Source organism: Rhipicephalus sanguineus, chromosome 4 (genome assembly GCF_013339695.2).
Source record: "Rhipicephalus sanguineus isolate Rsan-2018 chromosome 4, BIME_Rsan_1.4, whole genome shotgun sequence".
Lineage (NCBI taxonomy): Eukaryota > Metazoa > Arthropoda > Arachnida > Ixodida > Ixodidae > Rhipicephalus > Rhipicephalus sanguineus.
The window spans coordinates 31,292,125-31,312,775 of NC_051179.1; the positions used below are offsets into that span (position 1 = coordinate 31,292,125).

A 20,651-nucleotide genomic window follows, 5' to 3' on the forward strand; every position below is an offset into this window, starting at 1 on the left:
GCGAGCACGCATCGCCCCCACTTGCTCGCTCTCACCCTCGAAGTTATCATTTTCGAGGCTGATATCACCGCAGGGCAAAACGAGGGCGAGGGTGAAAGCAAGTGGAGGCGATGCGCGCTCGCTGGGACAGCCAAAACTCTCTCCCGATAACTCGAAAATAAGCCATGATCGGCGCCACTGTACAACCTTGCAGAGCGCTCGGCCACACGCTCGCGTGATGTAGCTCATACTGAGCGCGATAGTACATGACTGTTTCTGGTAGGGCAAATTGTTAAAAGAAGATACAGGACAAACATAAATCTGATCCTATTTTATTATCTTTACAGTAATTCTTCTAAGTAAACAAGAAGGCAATGCGAAACACTACTGCATTTCCATGATTTACGATGACCTCGTGAGATGCGCTGCAATAAGAGAGAGAGAGAAATAGAGAAAGAGATTAATTTTCAACTCTTAAGAAACGCACATAATATACAGCAAAAAATATATATATAAAGAAGTAAACAGTAACTCCATCGTTTCATCTCTGAAATCCCATAAACGCTCATATTGCATTTTTCGTGCAGTGTTTACATAGACACCAACTCTTCAGTTAATGCTCTAACAGTTCTAACACTATATCTGTACTTCATTCACATATATTATTTAAAAGATATGCAGTATATGTGTGTAAATAGAGAAATTTCTCAAATTAGATAGAAATATTGTGGAATAATTACCTTAAAATACCGAATCAAATAGCAAATATTTTCTTATTGCTAAACTGAAACATATACTTGCGGAGAGCCCAGACAAAAAATAAAAAGGGCTTATGTGTTTACATCGTGATGTATTTATGTAATGCTGCGCACAACTGCACATCGAGTCATCTTAGTAGTTTGGTTATCTCAGCAGTTGCAGCCATGAATAAGACAAGTCTGCTTGGCGAAACATTGGCTCCAGTGACACCCGTGTTCAAGAATTTTTCATCTCGAGTTTGCATTAATGAAACTGTGCTTTCAGTTAGTATCTGGTGCACTGCAACAATGACAGCTATGGAACAAAATGATAGCACATCCCCAGATGCACACAGAGCATTTTATGTGTTGAATAACGAAAGTGCAATATCACAGCTTCGTACAATTCTTTTAATGCACTGGTTCAAACATGGCAAGACTGGCCAAATAACAAAGAGCTTTGCATAAACTGAGGCAACATAGGCAGCCTATAAGACACCTCCATTAGAATAGGTGAAACCAACAGGTGTCGACAAATATATGGTGTCAGTACAAGCAGTGTTGTCAACAATGTCGCCAGGCACAAATGAACTTAAAGTACTTTTAGCATTACACCATGAGACATGTCAGCCAGAACTGTGACCAGAACAGTGAGGGCATCTGTACTTACACTCCTTAGGAATGCGGACAGCCTCTTCGTCTGCCAGCCTGACTTCGTGGTCCAGATTCCTAAAGCGGTATCTTACATGTAACGATTTGGGCTCACCCAGGCAAGGGTCGTAGAAGCCGGGCAGGTTGCTCTGCACATGTGATGGAGAGAGAAATCAGCCGTGTGAAATGAGTCGTGAAAGCAGATAGTTGAAAGTTTAGTCATGAACAATACGAGCTGGAACACTGAATTCGTGTTTAATCAACGATTACTTGTAATGCACCCTTATGGATGTGACATACTGAATTGAAAGAGATACCTTTCCACTTGAGCATTTAGTGTCAATGAACACTTTTGCGATGGCCAACTGCGTTATGCCGTTATGACCTTTAAAAGGGAATTTCAGTGTTCCAGCTGACATTGCTAATGACTATAGTACGTACTGCTAACTGCAACACAAGGCTGACGGTACTACTGGCTAACACCCGCAGGGTTAGATTAAATGGAATAAAAGTTGCATGCAAAGAGAGCTAAAGTGCCCCGGACCGGCTGGCCGACATTTTGATAGATGAAACTATGTTCCCCTCAACTGAGTTTTCAACAGGAGCAGAGGTACTGCAAATGGAGTTTTTGTCATACATCGTGTTCCTTCTGGCTGAGTTTCCCACGGACTCATGTTAGGAGAGTTCTTGAGCGTGGAAGTTCTATAGAATGCGGTGATACTGTTAATGAAGATTTGGTCTATTTATGAAAACATCGGCCAGTGTCTCCGAGGCACTTTACCCCTGTTTACTACACAGCTTTTATTCCACAGCGTGTTTCCACCTGTTGACTCCTCACTGTTATTTAAAGTTAGATCAAAGATACGTTCACGTACAGTACAATCACTTGTTGAAGAGGACGCCCATTCAGTAATACTAATGTTGTTACTATACGTGAAATGGTTCATAGAATTCATTGGAAACAACTGGTTGGTATAATAAACATATAATCAATTGTAAAAAAGTTATTTTACAAGTCTCTAAATGGTATCTCGGAGAGAACCGTTGGCACAGTATACTAACTGCATGTCTGTTGTAACTGTGCACAATACTGTATTTATAAGTAAGCAGTAATGTGGACAAATGGGCAGCCATAAACACAGTTCAAGTGACAAGGCAGCACCCATACTGCATGGGCACTATGTTTTTGACAGCCACGTGGGGTAATAGTAGCTCATCTTACCTTCAACTTTCACTTTATCATTCTTTGTTGAGGATAAGAAGATACTAGTAATCATAAAACACTCTTTTGTTACTCTCAAGACCTCCGTAGTTATACGTTTGTTACTGAACCTTTGTAGTGTCTGTGTGCTGACTGTTATATAATTTCATCAAAAATCTCATGCCCTAAATTCATTCACCAATATGGCCTCAATGTGCCAAAGTGAACCCAAACATCTAAATATTAAACCCCTTAATTCCTCAGATCCTTCTCAATCACTTAATAAAATAAATGTGTGAAAACAGATATTGTTTCTTTTTCTACATCCAGGGAAATTACCACCATTTAATAAAACTTTACTTCACCAACCATGAATGTTCATTCTGTATGGTGTAAGCCAATGTGACAGCAGCTGCCAATCACAGGGCAAACAACCAAAGGCAAACAACCAAAGTCCAGGTGTAGTGATTGAGTAGAATTTACCAGTTCTGTAGTGACTAATGACACGTTGGTGTCGCTCTGGTCATTTCACACTGCCGCACTAACTCACCTTGGATGCATCCGTCAACATGAGGTGCGAATCCTTCACAAGGCACTGTAGGGGAATCGTGACATCCACCACTTCCCGGACGGTTGTCTGGGAACTGCATTGGAACAAGCAGTAACCCACAGCCATCAGTTAGTGCTTATCTCAAGCAGTTAAGCAGCTGGTGCTTATCAATGGCCGTTGGTGTGCCTGCGTTTCTCTCATGGAAACGTAAGTTCACTGAGGGAGAGCCCTTGGGTATGCTAGACCTGTTGTTTTTTGCAGGCCTTGAGTGAGATGGTTACGGCATTCATAGTTAGATTAGATTCGACTATGATTGCGATAGTTACGATATTCATGGTACAGCATACTCTCGTTAAACGAAACCTGAAGGGACCAGGAAAAACATGTTCCATTTAACAGGAGTTCTGTTGACTGAGAGATGAACAGGGATGCAGAATTCAAACATGAAACCAATCATGTTGTAGGCAGTTGTTCCATTTACGTAGCAATTCTGTTTAAGAGATTTCCATCTACTGAGGGTCTACTGCAGCTAGGTATCTTCCTGCTTTCAGTCTTGGCATCCTCCACGTTACTCCGTAACAAGGCAGAGTGTGGTCAATTGAAAAGGATAATTGACAACCACCGATTTGTAATACGAAGCTACAAGGATATAAATACAGACTGCTCAGAAAAGAAAGCTCCTAGTTGAAAGAAAATTTCTTCTGTAGTGTAGTCATTTACATTGTGGTCAACTGTTAAAAAGAAACCCCCAATGTGAACCTCCACTTCTGCTGCTGCTCTAGCTGCAAGTTTCGGATGGAATTATGTCAGTTTGTTGCCAAGAAGTTTAGAAATGTACTAGTGCCATGAACCACAACTCATCTTCTGTGAAGTTGGATGATTGCACTACTGTGCAAGAAAAAGTGTCATGTGCTCTATACTTTCCTTTAAAGTGGCACTGAAACACATCTTGGGTATATTATGAAAACAATGTTGCTGTAGGTAATGCCACTGTGGATGCTCGAGTCAAATATTAGTGCACTGCGTGCAGCGAGAAAATTAGTGTAATGTCAAAAAACAGCTGAACATTACTTGTTCTCTCCTTCGCAATACAGTCATCAGCTATGCAACAAGTGGTCCCAACAGTTATTGGCTGATTTCTCAATTGCAAAAAACATTCCCAATAATAACAGCATTGCTAATCTTTAGTTAAAGGGCCAGTAAACAGGCTCTGACCTTCTTTTTTTAAACCTCCAAAACATGCTTGCTGATTTGTGCAGGAGGCCGTGACGATCAAGTTTTGTGAATATCACAGTACTGCGCACCATGCAGACACTCCATTCCGAAAAACAATTCTCGCATCCCCTACAGCATTTGTCCAGAGCTCTTCACCCACGTAGGTATGTAATGTTCCCCATGGGCAACTTTATGTAGCACTGACTTTGTCGATTAGTCCTCTGCACTATGAGATGGCACCTAGGCCCTGCAGTGATGCAGTTTTGGCCGCACAGTGTCGTGCGTATCGCGTAATGCCTTGCACCCCTTGCACCGCACTTCCTCACCGCCCACTCCGACATGAGCGACACATGGAAGAAGCCCCATTCTTGGTTGTCAGCTGTGCACTGATGATGCAATCGTTGACATCGTGTTACGTTGCCGAAGTGAGCGCAGTCACGACAACGGGCTACGCCTACCCCTCTTCGCGGCAGAGGACAATGGGGAAGCTAAGTGAGAAAGCAAAACCAGTTGAAGTGGGTTGTTCTAAACCCTGTAGCTTCCTTATTACAGCAGTTATTCGCAAAATTCTTGTGGCAGCATGTTCACATTGCACAAGTGCGTAATTATCTCTTCATCACAAATGTTTGCCCTTTAATGGTCTTTTAATGAAAAGTATATGTGTCTGCAATGTCAAAAAGACCGAAAATGTATTTCATATTTGCTCTTCTGGTATTGATCAATAAGCATCTGCCTAATGTTGTATTTCCTCCTAAGCTCACACAAGGCAGCACCCAGCTTACTGGTACATGCATGCTCTATAAAACACAATGTGCCCACATCGTTAACCTGTCTTGCACTGAGACTGCTGCAGCAGTTCTCACAACCTCAGACTATTACCATCTCTAAAACCATGTGTATACTTGCCAGGGCCCGCTAGTGCTCTTCTATGTGCCTTGCGAGCTAGATACTTTGACAGACATCACTTTGTACTGACCTATCGTATTTACTCGAATTTGACGGATACCCAATTCTTGCGAGTTCAAAGTATACCCGAATATACTTACCAGATTAAAAAAACCATGACAGGTCGCTACGTTGATGATTAGAATAAAAAGGGGGGCAAGCACAATTTGCAATACCAGTTTCTGCCTATTTCCTTATTGTTGTGTCGTGCGACCCCTGGTGATATACTAAGACACCAGTGCTGTTGTGATCTCTATTCATGCTACTGGGGGGAGCTGGGTCTCTGCCATGCCTCTTTGCTACCACCAATCCGGCGTGGTCATGCCGGTCAGGTGACCCGTGCCTCGCTGACCAATAGCCTTTCTTCTCCCTCCTTAAAACCACCTGCAATAAACACGGGAGAGCAGTCCCCCGTCAGTCTCGCCGAAGCTTGGTCTCTGTGTCGTCACTTTACGCGCCCTCCCGTCGTTCGGCCTCTCCGTCGGCCCGCCGCGGGTTACGCCGCGCTCCTGCCCTACACAACACTTATCACGCTCAACAGAAGAAATCAGGCAAGCTTCTGGTTTGACAGACATAGTATCTTCTCCCAACCAAAAGTACTCTTGAAGAGAAATTGTGCTATGTGGTGTTGTGTTGGTTGCCAATGTGACATAAGTGCACTCCACATCAGCGGGATGAAACTTCAAGTTCGTGGAGGACAGCGACTGGTTAGCCTACAAAAGACTGACAGACTCACACATTCTCCTCTTCCTCGGAGAAGTTTCCGTACAGAGCTTCAACGATGACGAGCCCCCCTCGTTCTACCTCGGAGCTTTTGATTCTCAGGTACGTCTCCCTCATCAGTGCCAGCTGCATTCGCAACAACAGAACAACAAAATAGCACTCACACTCACAGTCATGCTTCCAGTTAACTACAAGATGTAGTGAGATGCCTTGCATTTGTGTGAAGCAAAAACGAAAGCAAGTACTGTGGAGTTTAATGTCTCCAAACTACACATAGACAACACACAAGCAACACTTTCTGAACATAGTCAGAAAGTGTTGCTGATCTGAAAAGTCAAGGCTCCTATGAGGACATGTGAGCAAAGTATTATTGCACTGCACACAGCAGAAAAAAAAAAAAACGCCAGGCCTACACGGAACACGCAGCACAGTCACAGTGAAAGCTGAAAAAAGCAGCCTTACTTGAGCCGTTGTAAGTAGAGCTGTGCGAATAGCAAAATTTTCGGTGCGAAGCGAATTCAAATATTGAAGTGTGAGTGCGAATCGAATCGAATATTTTTCGAATATTTCTCGAATATTCCTAGAATATTTTTCGAATACTTCGAAGCGAAATTGCAGTTAGAGAGCATTCCGAAGCATATTCTTATGAGATAGCAACCTGAAAGTGTTTCTTTTCGCTAGGTTGATAAAGCACTGGCGTGGTGGTGTTTCATAGTTGTCTTATCAAGAATGAGGCAATGTAGAGGCCGAATTGTATTTATGTACATGATTTGATGCAACCAAAGTGTTGCCAACAACGCTTCACACGTGATAGGCAAAGATGCCATTTCCTCAGCCTCTCCTCCTCTCTCAACTTCTGTTGAAGCCCAACCGACATGGCGGACGAGGGTGTGCTCCCTGCAAGTCCGGAGTTGAGCCCCCACCTCTGCCACATCTTTCATCTCCATGTTGGAACCAGCGTTTTCTTGAGTTAATACATTTGCGACCGAAGCAGAGCTTGAAAGGCAGCTTTACCGCAATACCGCGGTGTAATGAGGTGAAGCATATTGAAAATCTAGGGACCACTTCCAATCGGACGTTGACTGTCTCTTGGTAAAGTTCGACCGTAACGGAGCTTGAAAGGCAGCTTTGCCGCAATACCGAGGTGTGATGAGGTGAAGCATATTGAAAATTTAGGGACCACGACGTTGACTGTCTTAACAAAATTCGACCGTAACGGAGCTTGAAAAGCAGCTTTGCCGCAATACGTGAGTGCAATGAGGTGAAGCATATTGAAAATCTGAAGGGGTCACTTTCAATCGGACGTTGACTATTTGTTTTTGGGAAGTTCGAGTAGTTCGAATAGTAAAATTCCAGTGCGAATCGAATCGAATAGCAAACACTACTCGCAAAATATTCGAAATTTCGAATATTCGCACACCCCTAGTTGTAAGCTCTCTAGGGGCGACTACTGCAAGTGCAGTTGTAAGGTACCCACTACACCATGAACCATCATAATTTTTCGAAGTGAGGGAAGTACCCATTAGGCGATTATTCATCATTCTGCAGAAAAGTGAGGTACCCACTATGTGCCTGTAAGGCATTATGTGCACTTTGTTGGTGCTGCGGCAGATGACGATGAATTATGGCTGAGCCTTTTGTAATGGGTGGCACGCTGCAAACTACCACTCATTACGCAATTTGCATTGTGTGACGACTGGTGTTCTTTTACTGTTCTACCATGCTATATTAAATTTGTTAACGTAATTACTTGCAAGATATTATTTGTGTGTAGGGTCTAACGATTTTCAAGCACCGGTGTGGCTCTGTTTTAGTATAATGGACTGCCATGCAGAGGGCCTCGGTTCAAATCCTGCTCAGTCCTGGATATTTTTTTTCTCATTGTGCGTGATAGCAGTTACGGACACCAGGGGATGCGGTGGACAACTGCATCATCAAAATTGGCTGTTGTTGTTATCTCATAACAGCTTTCGCTGTCAAACAAGCAACAGAAATAGCTTGCTCTCCATTTTGAAATTTTGTTACCCACTGCAAAGCAGTGCTCAAGGTCATGATATTGGGTGATGTAAATTTTGGACAAAGCATCGCCCCTTGACATCTCACCAAATCCATAATGCACGCCATAGTGGACGACTCCAGATTAGTTTTGACCACCCATGGTTCTTAGATGTGCACCTACACAGAAGTACACGAGCACTGCTGTATTTCGTCACCGTCCAAATGCAGCCCCTACGACTTGGGTCAGAGCAGCGACATTTGCATCAAAGGCTCTGCAAGATAGAACACTAATGGAAAAAGCAAATGTGGTTCATGAAACATACCGCAGCCTCAGCTTCTTTCTTCCTCTCTGCCAGCTTGGCTGCATTGGCCTCCCGAGCTCTCATCGCTTCCCTGGAACAAATAGAGTAAGAAACAGTACTCCACATTTTATCAGCACTATATAAGCACAAATTGCACTGGGTGAATGTAGAAGGGCTTGAAAATTAACGATTAAATGACTGATTCATGCGGTTTAATCTCCTGAAGAAAAACTTGGGCCGTGGAAGATGCCGTGGAGAGTTGCGGAACAATTTCAACCACCAGGGGTCTGCTCAGAAAAGGGATGAAAGCTAAGGAAAGGCTCCAGCCAGCCCAGGTGCATTGGAGTGTGTGAGGCAGAGGTTGCATGCCGTTATTCCAATAGGAGCATTGGGCCTCTTGGTCTAAACATTCTTGTACCTATGCTAACCATAGGTGAGAAGCTTCGGCAGCTCTCAGACTTCAAAAAGTGAGATACTAAAAGTTTTTGTGCTCAACAGATCCTAGACAATAAAACAAGGTTGACCAGGGCGATACTATACTCGGGGACAACTTTCTGTGGCAATGGAGCGAAAGCTACGGGGGGCGGAGCTAACTGCTCTGTGTTACTGCGCCAAAGCAGTCGCCGATAAACTGGTTTCAGTTTCAGTTTCGGCGTGACAGAAATGCATCTGCTACGTTTATTTTTTCACATGTGCTCCGTGGTTGAGTGCATTGAACCATGATCACTGAGCATGCCGGCATATTCGCGACTCTCTACCTACATTTCACTTGCTTCTAACCAGGGTACCACTCAAAACCTCCACCTTAAGCCATGCAACAGTACGCTCGCTTACGCCGGGAAGCTGGCTAACTGAATGAAATGCTAAAACGGCGGAAAGTCCCAGTTGCATCAGTCCTCGGAGGAGAAATATTTAAGAGGCGAAACTCACATTAGAACGGGCACCGGCGGGTGTCCAGATAACCATCACAAAAAATACAAAAATAACATGCGCCGATGGAGGCACTTCAATTGGCGGCGCCTTGCGGCGTGAAGCCGCAACCGCCAAAAAAAGGAAAAGAAACGCTACTAGCCAGGCGCGGCCGGGCAAGCAACACCCACGCGTTCTCTTTAGCAGCGTTTGTGAGCAGACGATAGCGGTGTTTGCTTCAGCGGGCATGCAAAATTTCTTTGTCGATTGCCTTCACAGTAACCTTTCTTTTTATGTAGCGGCCATGGCTGCAATAACGCTGCTGCGCACAGTATGCTCTTCTTCAGCATTTGCTACCCTAAGATGGGATGCAGGTATTTTGTTGAAACCTGCAAAAGTGGGCGTAAGTCCTGCAGGGGAAAGGTGGAGCAAGAAACGAACGTGCTCCACGTCCATGCTCCGTGACTGCAGCGGAGCGGGAGCAACGCGCGTGGCCGGTTCACTCAGAAACCGAAACGGCGGCAATTCCCTTGCGTGCCGCCAGACACCGCCAGCATGAAGTGGCTCCCCGGCAATGTGACGTTATTTCGTTGCCTCAAGCAGCAGAGTTGCACCTCCTAAATGTTTCTTGCTCCATACATCAGTCTCACTTGGGTGAACTTGTTGCAGACCACTTGCTTCTTTTGTTTTGACAGCTTTTGGTTCTCAAGCTTCTTGAATATCCTATGCAGCGGTTCAAGTGGCGAGCTATCGGAGGAAAAAGGCGCCGTTGACAAGGAGGCCACGTTTTTTTTCTCAAGGGAACCTATGCAATGCCAGTGAAGAATGCCGCAACCAAATAAACCTAAAAATCTAAAAAACAAGGCTGTTTCACATAATCTGGCTAATAATTTCGTGCCATTATCAATTTGAGCTTAAAAACTAAGAACTGTACATTTTTGAAATGCTTAGGTCACACACAGCAAATTTTTTTTTTTTTTGTCGGACTACTTCCAGCTACGCAGCGACACTATCGAAACGGCATGGTTCGGCTCCGTAGCCTTGACTGCACTACCACAGAAAGTTGTCCCTGAGTATAGGATAAGACCTTAAAAAAGCATTTGACAAAGCAGCACATGAATTGCAGAGGCGTTGTATTGGATTGCATTGAAATTCTTGTATTGGATTGAAATTCGATTCTCTGGCTCCAGCGCTTAAGTTTCGATCCAATCCAAGTCGTCCGGCGACCGTTTTGTATCCGTTCTATCGATAGAACAGGGCCGGAGTACAGTGGCTAGAATACTAGAAGTGTGATCACCGCCAAGCGGCTGCAATGGGAGCTAGTGACGCCGCCTTGCGATGTTTCCGCTAGGTGGCGCGCGCTGTCGTATACACGTCAGGCTCTCAGGCTGCGCACGTTGTTCAATGCTGGAACTCGCCGGTTAGACGTGATTCTTTCGCCTGTTTACGCTGTTCTTTCGTGCTACATTTGCTGGTCGGACAGCCTTGTCGTGTTTACGTTATGTCTTTTGCGGAGTGTGTGCCATGAGCAGACGTCAGAGCCACTGTTTTGTGCCCAGATGCTCAACTGGGTACAAATCGTGCAAGCAGAAGCTTTCATTGTTTGGAGTCCCGAAGACGACCATTTGTTCCAGCAGTGGCAGCCTAATATACCAAGAGCAGGCGAGCCTTTGGAAAAGAATGCTGCCATTCCAATCCCCGAGATCCAATCGAAAAGCTATTCGGGATGATTCGTCAGTTATCCGGGTGCAATGATCATCCCACATCGATCCAGTTCCTTACTGCCGTGAATTCCCTTAGCTTTTGCAATTTGGTAAAAGCACCAGACACGTGCAACTGTGCAGGTGACACACTTACGTCATTAGTTGGAACTGATCAAGTGGCCATCCATGTTGACAATTTACTGGACACTGGAAACCTGGACGCAAGTGTACTACAGGCATCGACTCTCCTCTCTGACCATGTGTATCCTGTGCAAGTCAGTGGCGGAAGACTGGTGTACTATTTGGCCGGCTATGTGGCACGGAGGAAACTTATGCAACGAAATGCCAGGACTGTTTTGAGCAGGTGCTCAAATCCCTCGAGAACGCAGATAAGGATCTTGCGTCATTCACAGCATTCTGTGATGTTGGAGGGCTTTTGTACCTGTCACCTGAACTATTTTCATTTGTGGAGGCACTGGAGGACACATTCACATCGTAGTTCAGTTATAATAAGCTCTAAAGGGACCAGAGGCGTAGCCAAAAATTTTTTTCGGGGGGGGGGTTCAACCATTCTTTATGTATGCTTGTGCGTGCGTTTGTATGTGTGCGTGCCTATATAGCAAGCAAAACTGATAAATTTCGGGGGGGGGGGGGGGGGGGGGTTGAACCCCCCCCCTGGCTACGCCCCTTCTTAACTCAATGCAGACCGTACCATCCGTATCGTGCCCGACGCACACAAGCAAGATCTGATGAGCAACATAATCAAGTTTTTTGTTCTCACACGGCTTCACTTCTTCACGAAATCTCTAAACAAACAGAGAAGTTCTGCAAGAGAAAGATCAAAGCACTTCAAGTTTCGAAGGGCGATGTTATGTGCATCACCCTGTAATGTGCTAGCTTTCTTCCCTACCTTGATTCGCCCAACTTTAAATAAAATGTGTAAGAAGAGTATAATGCTCTCAGATTTTCTGTGCAGTTGTTAATTGAAAAATATTTCCACTGTGAATATGCAAGAATACTTAAGTTCTTGAAAACTAACTCATGCAAAAAAAGAAAATTGATATCAATGTCATGGTAGCATTTTTTTTTTCGTGCTTCTTGAGGTTGCTTATAACCTTGTTTCTTGTGAAATGGCAATCCCCCCAAAATGTCAATCAGTTACATTTCTCAGCATCAAGGAACGATCGCAAGCAGTGGCAAGCTTAGCTGGCCGCGATGTTTGCGAACGATGTAAAGCTTCACTTATGATACTGTGCGTACGGTCATACCATACGGTGATAATGTTTGATAATATCTGCCGCAAATTTCATTTCTTTATGAGGCACTTACGCCCTGCATTATAGTAGAGACACTAATAAAAATTTACGCCGCAAACAAAACCATATGAGCCACAAATCAGCCTTGACATGGCAGCTTCGCTGCAGCGAGCCGAGCGAGCGACGTGTAAGCTACAACCAGCGCCACCTAGACAGCGCCGGTCGAGGCATCGGTGGAGAGCGTCAGCGCAGGCGGCGCGGTCTTCACACTTCCCTATTCTAGCCACTGTAGCCGGAGGCCGTTCTGTGCCCGTTCTATGGCTATTCTCACGTCTTGACCGTCAAACGAGCCTCCACCAATCACATGCGGCTCGATAGAACGGACCGCCTCCGTTCTTTGACAGAACGCTTACAAAATAGCCCCCCTGGTTGTGCTAAAGAAGAGGAGTGCCGTGTGGCTCGAGATGTGTGTGCCACAAGCAGGAGAATAGACTGCTGTGCTGCTTGGCAGAGCTAGACGTCACAGCCTCCACCTACTATTTGCTTCAGCCTCCCGCCTTTACCTCATTCATCAAGAAGCCAGCAACGAAGGCGTGGCTACGATGGCCACGGTCATGTTGCCATTCCTACACAGGTGATTTTGGATGCAAGGACAAGCAACTGGCGATGCACTGCTGCCACTGAGCTTCGCAGCCATGTACCAGCCAGCCGACGAATGACAGCCCGAGTTCGACCGGCCGCTGCCACCATTATCCAGCATCAGAGTATGGTTCACACAGTTCAAGGTAAATGGATCTCAACAACATCTGGCTCCAGAAATTTAAGCACGAGGTCCTCGAGTATGCATTCCCACTTGTCCTCAAACTCCAACTCAGCATCTTAACGCCAGGCCTGCGCCCTTACATGCACTGTGAGATTCCGTGCCCCAGTTTTGTGATGCCGTGTATCGCCCTTGGCCAGAGACTGATCACCTGATAGTATTTGGTTTGTCTCCACCACCTACTTTGACTCAGTCCACCACACAGTTGGTCTCGAGCGCCCCCAATCCTGCCCCCTGCCACCACAATGAGATAGGGAAGCTCATCGTTCTCACAGTAGATGCTGTCATCATCTGTAGAATGATTCTTGCTCATGATGAAAAGCGTAATCCTTGTACGGCACAGGACTATTGCCTATTGAGGATTTTAAAACAGATACACAGGTAGCATCACTATCTATGTAGTTTGCAGAACTTTGCACCTTGAAAGCTGTACAATAGCACAATGTGTTCGCATCTCAACTCTACGTTTATTAAGGGGCGTGACTTTCGATTCTAGTAGCGTGCTGAGTAAACAACTGTTTTTTTTATACCTGGTGGCAAGATAAAAGCAGGTACGGATTATGTGGCATCCTGATCACAACATAATAATGGCTGATGACAGCTGTTATTGTCAGCATAACAAAGAGACTGATGTACAGACACAGTGAACCAAGCTTTCAGTGCTATACTACAGAACTCTACCATGCCAAGTTAGGTCGACATATGCATTCATAAAGAGGCCTATCATTCTTCTCTGCATACCACTTGTATGACTTGGTTGAGCAGAAAACTGCCACCGATGTTCAACAATAACCCCGTGGCCAAATAGACAAGTCGACGTAACCCTCATGTGAACTTGTTCTCTGCTGTTTTTGGCGAGTTAAAAAGGAAGGAAAGAAAATTTCGGGGTCTGGCATGTCGAAACCTTATCATGGTTATAAGGTATACAGTAATACTATTTCTGAATTGGCTTGTGTTCATGTGACGAGATGTACCCTTGACAAAAATAGTTGCGACTACTTTCTGCTTTCTACTTTTGCAATTTTCTCACTTGCAAAATCTCTATTCTTGCTGTTTATCACCTACGCTCATGAAGTACTCTCACTCTCCTTGTTTACTGAGTTTCCTTCGAATTCCTCATGTGCACGGTAAAGCGGAGATATGGCCAAATGCAACTCGACACTCCAAGCGGAGAACAGACACGTGTTTCACGCGTCCAGGCTGCAATAAGGCGCTGTGCGTAGACCCGTGTTTCGAGGAATACCACGCTCTGAAATACAGTGAACTCCCGTTAAGACGAACTCGGTTAAGACGAATTCTCGCTTATACCGAACAACACAGGACCATTTGTTTGGTTTCCCATAGACTCAATGAAAAAAAAAAAATTCGCTTAAGACGAACTGCCCAACTGTACTCTTCTGTTAAGACGAACTTTCGCGGTGATCGAAAACGCTAGCGATTCTGCGAAACGAACACTGCAGTCTTGCTGGGGCATTTAGGCGACCCAGAAAAAGCAAAAAAGATTTTAAAAAAGCGCTTCCTGGAGTAAAGACGCCAAGCAAATCGCGACGCGGAGGGCGCGAGATAAACGAAGAAGACCGGTCAGCGGATAAAGCCAGTATACCCCCTCACCCCCAGCCTGTGGGTGGGGGAGGTGTGGGCTTTATCAGTAAAGAAAGCAACAAAAAGAGTAGGGGGATTTACAACTTGGACCCCCAAGCCACTGCGTCCTTTTGTATTCCTCCCCGTTCTTCGGTTTCCCAGCTGGAGTACAAAGGAGAACCGAACACAAGAGCTTGGGGCCCCTCCGTCATGGTCAGAGGGGCAAAGGCAAGGGGAGTGGGGAAAAAAAGGAAGCCACAACAGGAACAAAAATGGTCTGTGCATTACAATCGAGTACGAAACCGAAACCACGATTGCGGCGTCAGAGGGGTCAGGTGCATTGGCATTGTCATCGCGGTCACACAATGGCGGCCGACCACATGTATTCATAAGTGTTCTGTGTGTATTCTGTGGTTGTGGTCAATTCGCGCTGGTTCGCGTAGGGCCTGTGTGCGTTGTACCTGTTCCCAGTGAAGTGCAAATTGTGATAAGCCATTTTGATTATGGAAGCGCACGACAAAGGAAGGCTATTTTGCACAGTGAATAGAGCTGCGTCGTGTCTTTTTCGTGTGCGCGAGGCTTGTGACCGTGAGTAGCGCAATGGGATATCTTCAGCCGCACGTCGATCGGGAAAAGTAACTATGGGACGAAAACGGGAAAATATCCGGACCTCGAAAAAAACCTTGCAGACTTTCTTAAGCAACTCAGCGTATAATGACTCTGTCAAGGCAACAGCACGCGACCGAGGCGTATCCAGAAGTGATCTTAGAGCCAGCCAGGACAATAAATTTTACATTCTTTGAAGGAAAATTGTGCTTGTCTCTTAATTTTTTTTTCTAATCGTCAACATAGGAGCGCGTTACAGTTTTATCATTAAAATATGGTAGCAAATATCTTCATGAGCTTTTTATTTTTGAACCCGCGAAATTGGGTGCTCATAAGATTCGTGTAAATACTCTGCTTAAAGGCGTAGTTTTTATCTAGATGAGCCAAATAAATGCTTTTTCTTGTCTTTTTGCCCCCATTGTAAGTCTACTCCATTCAGTGTTTTCAAGTAACATATTTGGATGCACTTGGCATGTTAGCATCTCTCTTTTTGGGGGCACTTCTGATAAGACGAACAGATGACCGCGGTCCCTTCGAGTTCGTCTCAACGGGAGTCTACTGTAGTACCAATGAACATTTTTCATTTCTGAATGATGCTAACACCAAAATACTGTTCCCAATCTTTTTTTACAATTTTTTCCAGACTATACGCATTTTGTACAATCAAAGTCCACAATAAAGTAATTTGACCAACTGGGAAAGTCTTTTTTAAAAAAATTCGGCCCTCAAAGGGTTAATAGAGGATACATTACACCTTTAATCTCCTGTAAAAGTAAAAAAAAAGCGACTAAAGAGAGCGAGAGGCCCACCTTTGTTTCTGTCGTTGTGTGTAAGGCACTATCACGAAGGTCTGCAGGATGTACCACGCCACGAGGGGTGTCACTGTACCGTAGAATATGGCGTTGGGAAGGGGCTCTTCAGACAGGAAAATGGGAAACACAAAGCTCTGCGTGGCCCGATTCAATCTGTGTGAAAAACAGCGTCCAAGAGCACAACTCATTAGCAATGAGCATGCATGCAATGGCTGACGTGCACCTTCTATAGATCAATGAAAGTAACGCCACAAGCCTATGAAAAAGTGAAGAATTCTTGAACATGGGGTGTTGCTGGAGCCAACGTTTCGACAAGTGGTCTTTTCTTCAAGGCTGCAACTAAACTAAAGAAGACAAGATCGCTTGTCAAAACGTTGGCTCTAGCAACACCCCATGTTCAAAAATTGTCCATCTCTTCAAGCTCTCATCTTCTATAGAACTTAAGCATAGAAAAATAAACTGTGTAGGACTGTAGGTCACCTCTACAGTAAGAGTACCACATGTTTGATTTCATGTTCATACGTATAGTACCTCATCGGATAGGTGTGGAGCCATCAGACACTTTCCATGTGAGGCCATTATTATTCCGAAACCATGCGAGTACGTACTAATAATAATCCCTTGTGGAACACTTCGGCAATAGCCGAGTCATAGGGGGATAGGCATCTGCCGATACATACTACACACAAATATTGTTCTAACGAAACTCTCTTTTGAATCCCCATAGAGCTTCATGCCCTTAAGATTTCATTTCAATGAAGTAAAATTGTCCTTTAAATGAATATAATGAACTAAACTTGCCTATGTGTTGACTATGTAGCTTTTCACGATAATGAACACATGTTCTGTGTGGCCGTTCAATACTCTTATAACACCCATGTTGAATATGCCATCAAGCAACACTGCGTCTCTCACTATGGTGCACAATGCAAGTAAGTGCGGCCGAGTGTTGTTTACAAAATTGTGACATGGTAACCTCGGAGGCCATGCCAAGCTGTGCGGTGTGATGCTTAGTGGTAAGACAGGTAAATGTAATCACTGCCTGCAAATGGCAGTCAGATGGGCTAGAGCATCCACTCCGCTCACTGCGGCAAGCTGCCACAAACATGATGCAGGCAGATGTGGCCTCCGAGATTGTATCGACATGTGTGTGACCTCGGAGGCAACAAGTCAACAAGCCAGCCAAACAAACCTGGCACGGCAAAGTTTGTTGGTCCAGTAGTTGATACAGCAGAGTGATCAGCCTGAATAAGCCATGTGTTTCATGCTGCATTGTGTGCTGCATGTTGCCTGTTCGCGATGGACATCTATTTTTTCCTTCATGTATTAGTGCACAAGCTGTTCTCTTCGACCGTTCTGCTGGTTTTGCAGCAACTTTGATGACACAAGCACAAGACGGAAGCAAAAGACAATCACGTTGGAACGGAAGGCAGCCATCGCAAAGGCTGTCACGTCGAGTCCTAAGAAGTCGTGTGATGCTTACACTGAAGCTTATTTCGCTGTTTTATTAGTTTAGTTGCGCACATGGCTGTGTAGTGGTACCACAGGCCAAAACACCATCTTCCCATTTGCATGTTTTGGGACTGCATGCGCATTATCTAAGGAAGCGGCCGTGCCCTGGCACATGAGCTGCTTATGTGTGCAGTGCCGAGAGGGGTTGCGGTCGAGAGGGCATTTTGCCACTCCCGCTACCTTTCACTCCCTGCTGGGATGCTGCAGCTGAGACGCCTGTTCCCTTCTCTCTCCTTTTCTGGGAAGACGCCTCCCGTCACCTCTGGAAATGCACACCACTTTCTCGATGCTTCTTGGTCCATCGACTCGAGAGGCGCGACCAAACGCATCTCAATCAAGCGACGAGCATGGCCGCCCGCCACCACCCCTGCGACCTCTCAGCCTTCGAGCGGAAACCACTGCCCCAGGGTCGGAGTGGCTTTGCGCGAGCCATTATTACTTTCTTGATGCGTGCTTGCTATTTGTTTATTGTTTTTGTTCCAGCCCATGAGGAATTCTCTACTGCAGAGGTTTTTGTGTGTATTTGTTGCTATTGGCAGTGGTGTTGTAACTAAAGTGAATAAACACCTCCAGTTAAAATACTCGTCTCTGTCCCCACTGGCATGAAACCAGTCGTGGTTGCAACTCAACACGAACAACGGGCTGGGGGGGGGGGGGGGACACAGCTCTAACTGACAGGGCTGCTATGGAAGTGCTAACAAGCGACTGCCGCTCTGCTCGCGAGGTGCAATCCAGAGATGGGTCAGGTTCACACACGTGGATCTATGTAAATAAGTAATAAACCCTATAGCATTCAAAGTTGTGCACTTTACTGAGCATGTAGTGCAGACAAGGGGGGATGTGATAGATATAAAAAAGCAATTTTGGCTCCCCCTTCAACTTTGTTATACATAACAAGGGTCAAGTGCACTATATTAGAATGACACAAGTATGAGCAGTAATACATATTAAGATTTGTTTTTGAATGCATGCAACGAGACCCACAAGAATGTTTAGTGATTTTGTTTTGTTCATCTCGGCTCACCTCAGTTTGAGTGTAACTCCTGTAGGAATGCCTATGACCATCGTTGCTCCCACAGTATTGTGCTGGGATATCTTTCTCTCAACACCGTATTCCACAATTGCTCCGAAGGTGCCTACTCTGGAAAAAAAAGAAAGAACAATATATCTAAAACTCAGTAACAGCCTAATAGGAGTTGTCACAAAGCCAGTGCAAAAAGGATAGCAAAACTTCAGTGACCTTGAAGAATCACACATCAGTACGGATAGAAAGATAACGGTACTTGCAGAGTGTAGTTAAGAGACAAGAAGAAAGCAGAGTGGGTCATGAAACAAACGTATGTCAATGACACCTTATTGAAATCAAGAAGAAATGGGCACGAGCAGGGCATGTAGTGAGAAGCGAAGTTAACCGTTAGTCGTTAAAAGTAACTGACTCGATTCGAAGAGAAGGCAAGCGCAGTAGGGGGAGGCAGAAAGTGAGGTGGGCAGATGAGATTAAGAAGTCTGTGGAGACGACGTGGCCGCAGCTCAGCACAGGACTGGGTTAATTGGAGACGCACGGTAAAGGCCTTTGCCAGGTAGTGGGCTCAGTCAGGCTGAAGATAATGATGATGCAGTTTGTTTTTATGTCAGTGACGATGTTATATGTGCACATGCATGAATTTGTCTTTATGGAGTGTTGATGCAAAAATTCAAAAAAAAAAAAACGTTGGACAGGCAATGTCGCTACTTAGATGAGGACAAGGCCACTAGTCATAAGACTGGCTCCGGCGACATTCCCCGTTTAACAATTTTTCATCACTTAAAGCCTCTATATTCCCCTAAAATTTTATCTTCTTTTGACGAATTTCGTACTTTTTGATGAATTAGATATGTCAGCTGTTGGCCAATGGCAGCTCTCTTTGAAAAGAAGGTGTTTATACAAAGGTCGAACTTTCACTTCACTTTTGAACTCCACGTGCTGCACATGACTACAAAATTTGGCTGAGAAGTCCACAGCTCCATCTTCTATATGCCCAATAAGTTCACTCACTTTCATCCTCCCTTGTGCCAATCATCTTTGTAGCACTGATGATGAGGGCCTGTTTATGAAATTTTCAGCACATATACAGCCATACTTTAACTTCACAGGCACATCAGTCATAATGCCCACTCCTACACCAAACCTTACCTCAGCGGCTGTTATAGTAACTCTTTGAAGATGGTGAGCTACATTCTGTGCCATTTGTAAAATGCACTTATGACATTGTGTTACTGGAGCCAACATTGTGATGAATTGACCTGTCTTCATGAAGTCACCTATCGTTGCACACAACTTTAGAAGTCAGTGGCACTTCCATCTCAAACGCGGACGCACACAAGCATGTATTATATTAAGTGCATGCTCTAGATTGACATCATAAGCTAGATGATTGGTGAGCCCACCATATGAGAACATTGCTGAGTACGTAAGTGGGGCCATTTTTTTAATCGTGGAGTCAATCAGCTAATGCGCTTCGGTCACTAGGCAGGGCCTCAACTGCCGTCTTAAGTTTCATCTGACTTCAGTTGAAAAGACACCAACTGGCGTTGTTGGTGTCTTCCTACTAGTCCGTGTCCTTGTTTGCCAGTATCACATTCCACTGTTATAACCAGAACCAACTAGCCGAGCTATCTACGCTTCCGGAGACTGATACGCTGCCTTGTTGATGCTACTTACACGGGGCAGGAGCGTAAATGAAGGCTTTTAGAGTACAGCTCTTAACACCCATTCATGAGTTTTGCGCCATCCTCATCGTCAGTGTAACAAAGAGAATGATGGGCGCAAGGGAGGACAAATGTGAATGAACACAGAGTGGACAGAGAATGAATGACAATGATAGTGAAGAGAGCAGGAAAAGGAAAGAGGAGCAGGGGGAGGACGGTAGCGACTGAGGAAACACAGCGCAGTGGAGGATAACAGATGGCGATAGCAATAAAAGCGTGAAGAGAAAAAAAAAACGCCAGGCCTGCGCTGAAACCGCAGCACAGTCACAGTGAAAGCTGGAAGAGCGGCGTTTCTAGACCCCGTTGTATTCTCACTTGGGGCTACTAATACAAGTACACTAGCAAGGTACCCACTACGCCATAAATCACAATTTTTATGAAGTTGGGAAGCACCTACAAAGCC

General features: G+C 45.0%; 1 protein-coding gene across 1 annotated transcript in view; it reads right to left on the reverse strand.

The window, feature by feature from the left end:
* Positions 1-295: 295 nt before the first annotated feature.
* LOC119389710 (dnaJ homolog subfamily C member 11) overlaps positions 296-20,651 on the reverse strand; it is a 37,720-nt gene continuing 17,364 nt past the window's right edge. The window contains exons 11-17 of the mRNA XM_037657075.2: positions 18,525-18,641; positions 15,986-16,141; positions 8,323-8,392; positions 6,015-6,127; positions 3,119-3,212; positions 1,387-1,516; positions 296-404 (exon numbers count right to left, since the gene is read on the reverse strand). Of these exons, the coding sequence (XP_037513003.1) occupies positions 382-404; positions 1,387-1,516; positions 3,119-3,212; positions 6,015-6,127; positions 8,323-8,392; positions 15,986-16,141; positions 18,525-18,641 (703 nt within the window). The 3' untranslated portion in view covers positions 296-381. The remainder of the gene's footprint in view (positions 405-1,386; positions 1,517-3,118; positions 3,213-6,014; positions 6,128-8,322; positions 8,393-15,985; positions 16,142-18,524; positions 18,642-20,651) is intronic.